Source organism: Merops nubicus, unplaced genomic scaffold (genome assembly GCF_000691845.1).
Source record: "Merops nubicus isolate BGI_N331 unplaced genomic scaffold, ASM69184v1 scaffold39429, whole genome shotgun sequence".
In the NCBI taxonomy this organism is placed as follows: domain Eukaryota; kingdom Metazoa; phylum Chordata; class Aves; order Coraciiformes; family Meropidae; genus Merops; species Merops nubicus.
The window spans coordinates 7,845-16,438 of NW_008630926.1; the positions used below are offsets into that span (position 1 = coordinate 7,845).

The 8,594-nt window shown below is 51.2% G+C and overlaps 1 protein-coding gene across 1 annotated transcript in view; it reads right to left on the reverse strand.

The window, feature by feature from the left end:
- Positions 1-8,587, reverse strand: part of GALM (galactose mutarotase (aldose 1-epimerase)) — a 9,586-nt gene extending 999 nt beyond the window's left edge. The window contains exons 1-5 of the mRNA XM_008947438.1: positions 8,378-8,587; positions 7,751-7,905; positions 4,772-4,978; positions 3,358-3,439; positions 2-23 (exon numbers count right to left, since the gene is read on the reverse strand). Of these exons, the coding sequence (XP_008945686.1) occupies positions 2-23; positions 3,358-3,439; positions 4,772-4,978; positions 7,751-7,905; positions 8,378-8,573 (662 nt within the window). The 5' untranslated portion in view covers positions 8,574-8,587. The remainder of the gene's footprint in view (position 1; positions 24-3,357; positions 3,440-4,771; positions 4,979-7,750; positions 7,906-8,377) is intronic.
- Positions 8,588-8,594: the final 7 nt, after the last annotated feature.

An 8,594-nucleotide genomic window follows, 5' to 3' on the forward strand; every position in this document is an offset into this window, starting at 1 on the left:
GCCCTGCACAGCCGCCACCTCCCCTGGGCAAAGAGAACAGCAATTGTCAGCCACTGACACGCCAGCAAACAAGTGTGGGGCTGGTCCTGCACGGCTTTGAGACTCCTCACTTTGGTGAGCTGACCGTTTTGTCTCCTTGCAGTGCCCCACCTTGAGCAAGCTTGCTTCGTGGCCACTGTGACTTGGACTGGGACACCACCACCTCGTACCCTCACAGAGCTGGCATCCCTCAGGGACACTGCTGTCCTCAGCTGGGAGAAAGCAAAGCCAAGGAGCCAGACAACAAGAGGCAAGGCTTGTACTGGTAACTAAAAAGTTAGTTAATATAAACCCAAAACTTATTAGCTATTAATATTTATGTATGCATAAGATTTATATATATATACACTTTCGTTCTATAAATAAATAAATGAATCCTCCTAGATCTCTGAAAAAAACATCCATGAGAAAGCCACAAAAGTGGCCCACCTGCCAGGGGGGTGAACATCGGCTATATACTGAGACCAGTCTTCTCCTGCCTCAGGGTGTTGTTTTAGGAAAAAGAAAGTTTAAGACGATAAAACCCAACATTTACTCTCAAATCTTTTTTATAGGCCTGGCGTAGGGACGCAGTATCCTGTGATAAAGCTCTTGCACTGAGAACAACCCTAAGACATACTAAATACGGTGTAAAACCCAACCATCCCAACTCAAAGGCAGGGGGTTTTGCATGGGAGAGGTGAGAAAGGAAGGGGAAGGGAGAGGATTTTTCCTAAAAGTCACATTTTTCTACCCCTCTCTTAAAGGAGAGTTTTCCAAGGGTCAGCAGGCAGCTGCCAGGGTTGGGGAGGGCAGTGCGTGGGCACCCCAGCATCGTGCTCTGCTCGCTGCAGCCACATGCCCAGCTCAGCTGCAGCTCTGCACAGGTTCTGCTCTGAAACCTTGAGAAACTTCTGTCTCCACCTGACAAATAGCACATTTCTGTGGTTTCTGATCCTATCTAAAAGGAATGCATTTACTGAATTCAGCTGTGGGGCGGAAAAAAACCTTGAAAGGAAAAAAAAAAAATCTTTTATTTAGGCACTTAGTAAAATACAGCAGCCATTTCAGACACGGACAATGTCTTTAATAGTTGCACAAATCTCGTCTTCACCCCAGGGCTAAGACTATACACACAGCATATCAGCTTCAAAGTCTATATGTACCCAAAACACAGAGGGAACTGCAAAAAGCAGGGGCAGCAAGGGGGACTCAATTAAGATGTGAAACAGCTCCATGGTGAAAGTGGTGGGGAGGAGCAGGGCAGTGGGTTTGGTACAGCCTTAAGCTCTTCCCTGGCTTGAGCCCAGCCATGACACACCAAGCTGAGCAAAATCCACCCACCTGGAGTGGGAGACCCACTCCTACAGATGCAAGCCAATGCATGCCACACAGCTGGTGTGGTTCATGAGCACAGCTAACTCTGGGTTTAGCAGATACCTGAGCTGAAAAGCTTTCTTGCTTTCTGGTTTGTTTGTTTTTTGTTTTTTTTTTTTTTCCCTTTGCTCAATGCACCTTCTGACCTGACTTCAGGAGGGAGAGGAAGAGGAAACAGTCCCTGCCCCTTTCAGGAGAGTGTACTTACCAGAAACCAGCCCGCAGGCTGAGGCAGCCCTTGGGCACGCAACCCGCCCCACGCACGGTTTCTCTTTTGCTGGCTCTAGCTGCACTCAGGAGCACAGCCACCCCAGCATTTATGCCCCAGCCTGGCTGCTTGGTGCTCTCGTCACTACTCTGTCCTCCAGAGCCCTCCAGCAGGGCACAAAACCCTTGCCTGCCATGGCTCAGCATGTGCACTCTGACAGCCCCCATTCCTCCACACCAGGGGCGGGATGAAAAGCCATCATTTCAGAGCAAAGCTAGAAATCTGCTTCTTTGATTAAGCTATTTTTTCAAAATATAAACCAAACATAGCTTTTTTTTTTTTTTGTATTTTGCAAATAGTGCTTCTCATTCTTAAAAGCAATAAAACTTGGTATGAGATTAATTTTGCAATTAGATCAGCTTTTACTGCAACTCGTCACGCTCACACTAAATGAAAAGTGGGTGCTGGAGCAGCACATTGGGACAGTTAGAGTCAAAGTCACCCAAAGCAAGGTGACCCCTTGTTAGCAGTGGGACCGCTGCCAAATGTATGGGTTTCTTGCTGGCTCTCCTGCAGGTATAAGGAACCTGTTCCCTGTCCCAGATTATTCAGATTATTTAATTTAGTGGTTCAGTTATTTATGGGAAGGAACAGAGTGGAAGTGGTGGGGGAAAAAAAAAAAAAAGAAACTGGAAAGCCCTGCTTTCTCCTCTTTACCCCCTGAATCAAGATCTGGTGCAAGAGGTTGCCAGCTCACTTCTCCACTCTGAGACTGGAGACAGCAGCAGTCCCACTTTTGTTTAATTAACATTCTTAGCATGCAAAACATGCTGTTTTCCTTAACTGCCTCTTTCAGCCATGCAAGACATTAAAGACTGGAAAGAAAAGTTTTGGTTTTGTGTCTTCAGCCTCCTGTCCAGTGCCCATTCTCCTATCCTGATGAGAGGACTGATGGCTTAGCTCTTGCAGGGAAGGATGATGCCGGACTCCCAAGCACCAGAGATCCCAGCAGCTCTAGAGCTCAGTGCTGGACCTGGGAGATGCCCTCCAAATTGGGGAGTCTGACCATGTCCTGGTGTGGCATTGTGTTTATGGACAGCAGCCCTGTGCCTGGCATGCTGCTTGCATCTCCCACATTTTACTGAGGCTTAAGAAACAAATTCTCTTTGAGCATGGGCTGATTTTATGGAAGTAAGATCTGTGGAAGCAGGACTTTGACATCATGTGGAAAATCCCAGTAAAGATAAAGCCAAACACTGCTGGAGGAAGCAAAGCAGGCAAATCCCAGAGAGCCAATCCCAGCTCTCTAAGTCCCAAGTGGTCCTCTCTGGTGGCCCCACCAGCCATGGGAACAATGGATTTGCTTTCAGAGGAATGCTGTCCAAACAGGCCTGGAGGGACATGTTTTGGTCCTGTGTCACAGGTAGCTTGTCTCCTTGATGGGCCCCTTGGACCCACTCTGCAGCCTCTCACCTCACTTGCTTCTGGCCCCATTTACTGCTGTTCCTGCCTGTGCTCCCTGGGTGGACCCTGGTCCACCCCCTCTCCTGGCACCTGGCTCTGTCCACTCTGCTCAGGTGCCGTGGGACTGTGCCTGGGGGTGACAGCCCTGCTGCACCCCAGTCCCCTGCTGTGCCTGGGTGCTCTGGGTCCTGGTGTGTCCCCCCTTGTCAGGCAGTGCTGGTCCCCAACCCCCACAAACACTCATCTGTAAAACCACCTCCACCGTGTGCCGCGGGAGTCACGCCACCCACCTGTAGGGATCTTGGTGTCGTCCACAGGCAGGTAGGAATCTGCTTCAATAGAAATCTCGTGGTCGTAGATATCCCTCGAGCCCTGCAGGAGGATGGGAAACAATGGGATTCCTGCGGCAGCCCTTCCAACATTCAAGCAGCCCTACACACACCCAGGAAGCGACTGCCCACGGTGGTGCTACAGCTGATCTGATAGCGCCTGGCTGTTGTCCCATCTTGACCCTGGGCACAGAACAAAGGTACCAGCAGAGGCAAAAACCTGCATGAGATCTAGGAGCTGTAAATCCTGCAGGGCTGAGGCTATCAGTCTGAACTTGTACCTCAACGAGCACTACCATCCTTGAGAGTGACTAGCCAAAACACGCTGGTTGCCGAGCACACAGCAGCTGCAAAAGGGGAAGGACGTAAGCGTGGAGAAACACAACCCATCCCTCTGGCTCTTATCCTGCAGCTCAGGGGATCATGCTCCTCTTCCTCTCCTGCAGCCTCAGGGATGCTGGCAGGGAACCTGCTGGGCTGGAAGGCGAGCAGGATCAAAGCTGAGCCTGCAGGTCACTGTCTCATCTGAGCAGCAACTTCATGCCCAAAGGTCTCTCGTTCCTCTGGGAACATTCTTGAGTTGCGTGCTGTAGGTGTTGATACCACTGTACCACTGGAAGGACGGAGGGAGTGGTGGCTAACAACTGCACAGCCACTGTTAGGGCAGTAGCTTGAGCAGACTTCCCGCACAGAGGGGCTGGGATGTCTCTCACCAACACTTTGAAGGGTCTTTGTCTCACGTCCAGGTGTGACTGCACTGTCTGATCCCACTGCCCTGCCCAGCAACATTTTATTTCCCAAATCCTTTTCCTCCAAGCCCGATCATAAACAGGGTGAGACTAAATGCATCTGCAATACAGTGCCCATCTAGTTGGCAGGTCCCTGGGCTGGTGTCTGGGAGCTCTCTGCACGTTGCTACTGCTCTGCTCTGCAACCCTGGTCACCTCACATCCCTTTTCCATGATGGTTCTCCTCCCAGTTCTGACCTGGGTATTCTGGTGCTGCGCTGAGGCATGCCAGCTCTGCACCTCCTCTGTAACCTTCCCAACGGACCAGGAGATACTGAAACTCCCCCGTTAACACACAAAAGGAGAGTTAATATTCATGATGGGATGTCTCTGCTCATGACACACCGGGCTAATGCATCCTCAGTTGAGGTCTGTGTGATTCAGTCCTATCCCAGCTCGTAGGCTGCACACAGCCCACGGTGCATGGAGACAAACCTCACCGCTGTGTCCCCAGAAGCATGCTGTGGCCCCAGATGAGTATGCTTGTCCCAGTGATCCCATGAGAAGCCCATGGATCATCCCACGGGCCCCCAGGCTTTCCTCCCCTGCACCATGTCTCTCCATGGGGTTCACCTCCCCATGCTTACCTGCCCTGAGAGGTTGAAGTACGCATGGTTTGTCAGGTTGACAGGCGTTGTCTTGCTGGTCTGAGCTTTATAGTTGATGGCCAGCTCCCCACCACTGAGTGTGTAGGTGACCCAGACTTTCAGGTCCCCAGGGTAGCCTTCCTCACCATCGGGGCTGAGCCGGAAGAAGGAGACGCCATTTGGGAGAACCTGGGGACTCCAGAGAACCTGAAAGGAGCATGCAGTTGGTGGGACAGTCATGGGAAACACAGTGCCCTTCTCTCCTTCCCCACGCTGGGCTGAACCCAGGGACAAAAGGTGCTCAAGGAATGATGAATTGAAACAAAGGATTTTTTCAATCATCTTTCCTGCTCTTACTCCTAGAAGAAACAAAAAAAAGGCCAATCTTACCCTCCCTGAGAAGGACTGAAAAACAATATTCCCTTGTTGAAAAAGCAAGGAAGTGGGAGAAAACACAAGCACCATCCTGCTCTTGGTCAGCCAGGGACCAAGTTTTTCAGTGAGCCTCCATACAAAGAGCAATGGGGCTTTTTCCCAAGCAGCATTACTCCATGCCCAAGAGGGTCCATGTGTTTGATTTTTGCTCTGCAGCTGGACTTACTCCTCCTCCCATGGATCCCCTGATGTACCTTGCCGCAACAACCTGCCACCCTTCCCCCAGCTAACTCTGGGCTGGCCTCTAGGACAATGTAAATACACCCTGGGAGCTCCTGCCTAGGGGCTGGGGTTGTGTTAATTAGTACCTGAGATGCATTGCCAGCCACATCCACGTGTCAGTGCTGAATCACAGAACTGGGACCTTGGCACCTCCTGCCCCTGCCAGAGGCCAGGGTTCTGTTTGGAACCACACCTGCTGGCCAGCGAGGCAAGCGAGCACACCGTGACGTTTGGCCCTGGCCGTGGCCTTGATGTCTCAACGCCTTGCAGGATGGAAGTGAGACAAGATGTGAGGTGCCCAGTCTCTGGAGCTTTGCATCTACCTAAGGAATAGTTACTGTCAAGCCAAAGAGGGATCTAGGGCCAGGGGGCAGGTAATGCTTTTGGGATGACCCCTTTCATGTCTGCATGCCCACAAACTTGGGGTACTTGTCAAAAGCCAACATTTTGGCCAAGCACAGGAACAAATGTAATAACCAGGCTGCAGAGCAGGTCCTCCTGCACTGAGTGCAGTTCACCTGCAGCTCCCACTGCTGTGAGACATTATGGTTTTATATATGAGTTTCTATTTAAGCTCTTCAAACAAAAAGCTATGAAAGGCCAGTAAACACACAGATGTAACTATTTTTAAAGCTAAGAGGGTTATTTTCTAAAGACTCCCAGACTCCCAGCAGTATGGTCAGATATTGCTGCCACTTAAGTGTGGCTGCAAGCTTCCTTGTCATCAGCCCACATGCTGACTGAGGTCTGCAAGATCAGGAAAAAACAAGGTGGCCCAGATAGTCACGGCCAAGAGCTAGTGTGTCTTGATATTTTTAGAGCTGACCACAGGTCTCTGCACAGTGACCATTACTTGGTTGGAAGGTGTCTTGAGCAGGTGCCTGAGTGTGCCCCATGGGACACAAAGCCCTGGATGGGAGGTGTTGCTGTCTTGTCCCCACCAAGTTGATGTGCCTTCAGCAAGCAAGTGGAAGAGGCAGGAGAAGAGATCACATCCCCCACCCACATAAGACAGCTTGGAAGCCCTGGGTGAAAAGGAGTGCCTGTTTTCAGCTCCAGCTCACAGGGGATCAGGGCACATAAAGAAAATTTAAACCAAATTGTTTTCTTTGGGTGTACAACAGCCAAAGTCACCCCAGTACTCCCTTTTTACTAAGGTTGCTGAGGAGCATTTGATCTCAATCTGATGCCTGTTCACATTGCTCTGCCCAGAAGTGAGCTTTTATCCAGACACTTGGACTTTTGCCCCAGCAGCCTAGATGTCCCTTCACAAAACAAAACATTAACCCAGGAAAGCAGCTGCACCAGCACATTCACACGCATTCCTCTGGGGAAACGGTGATCAGCTGCTTGCTGGTTACAAATGCACTGGATCCAACAAAGTCCAAGGCTTCAGGAAGGCAGGGCCTTCTGAGCCTGCTATGCCACCAGCAGAGTTACCCGCAAGGCTTTCAAGAGAGGAGATACTCGTCTGCTCTTACCACTTGTAGCACACAGGTAGTATCTCAACTTCAGCAGCCACTCTTGGGAAAAGCTAGGAAGGACTGAGTGCCCTGTGGTCAGGGAAAGGTTATCTCAAGAAGTCACAAGGAAGGGCTGGGGAGGGGACACAGCAATGCTGCAGCATTTTGCAGGTCTGATCTAGTCACCCGCTGCTGTGAGTCAGAGCAAGAGCCTGGGGAATGCTGCCACTGGGAGGAAAGCAGCACTGGAGGAGGTAATAAATAACCACACTGAACCCACAGCATCACCCTGCTCTCCCCTTACTTGGGAGTGCTGTTAAAAGCAAGCAGGAATAACATTCAGTTTCTGCAAACCCAGGACTTCCTGACTGTGAGGAGCCATGGGCAGCCAACAGCCTTGAATCTGCAGGTGCAAAGGAGTCTGCATGGATCACTGTTCCCCAGGAAACTTTTCTAGGGCACTGGGACAATTAGAGCACCACTCTGGGGCGGTGCAGCTGGCTCCTCAGGACCCTCCATCGTGCACAAGGCTGGGTCCTCATTGCTATGGCCCACACGCTCTGCAGGAACAGAACCTCACTTCAGCACAACCCCATCCGGCCTCAGGGCTGCAGTAATGCAGAGGAAGCACAGCAACCCTCTGCATGGCATCCAAGATTGACACAAGTGAGCTAAGCCACTCAGGCAAAGGCAAGATGACCCAGCAGCTCACGGGATCTCATTTCCCCTGGGAGCTGATTCAACTCAGTAACCACCAGGAAGCCCTGTAGGGCTGGGAGTGAAGACATCATATCCTCTTGCCACAACCTCACAGGCTGTGTGCCAGAGGACACCAGTGACCTGCCAGCCTGATTTTCACCTTGTCAAATCCCCTGGCTCCTCCGTGCAGGCTGTTTGGCCCGTTGTTGAGGAACAGCTGATACTCCTTCCCATCCACGGTGAACCTTCCCTTTGCAATCCTGTTGGCAACACGCCCCACGACAGCGCCAAAGTAGGGGTGCTTCCTCGTGTAACCTGGCCAGACAAAAAGCACATGGATAAATGGACAGACTGGGACAGGATGGGTGGTCTCCAGGTGTGCTTACAGGCTCAGGTGTCTCTCTCTGCTTCCCCCCAGTACTAGACAGGTGACTGCAGTCCTGGTCTTTCACAAGACATCCAGCTCGCTAGTCATGCACATCTTTGATTAAAACAGCCTGCTGGGATCTTGAATTCTCTGCTGACTTGCAGAAAAGGCCTCTGCCACTGCTGGTCACACGGTGACACAGAGCTGCCCTGTTAGAGTGGCACACTGCAATCTGGAGCCACCGGTGCCCCACTCCCCAATCCACCACTCAGCCCAGGGCAGACAGGGAGAGCTGAGTTTATTCCACCCACAATCTGGAGCAGGTAATGCAGTGTGGCAATAAACCAGAAAACGCTGGTTAAGTTGCCTGATTCTTTGTGTGTTTGTTTTTTTTTTTTAAAGAAACAGATTTAGACTCACCTTCCAAAGTGTCAAAGCCTAGGACAACATCCGAAAACTCCCCATCCCTGCCTTTCATCTCCAGAGCAGCAATTATGCACCCTAAGGACAGGATCTCCACTTTCACACTGTCCGACTTTAAGAAGAACTTTTCTACCACTCCTCCGCCTTCCTCCGGAGGCCGCTGCCCGAACACCTCTCTCCTCACTTCTGTCATTGCTCCCCAAAAGCCGGCCCG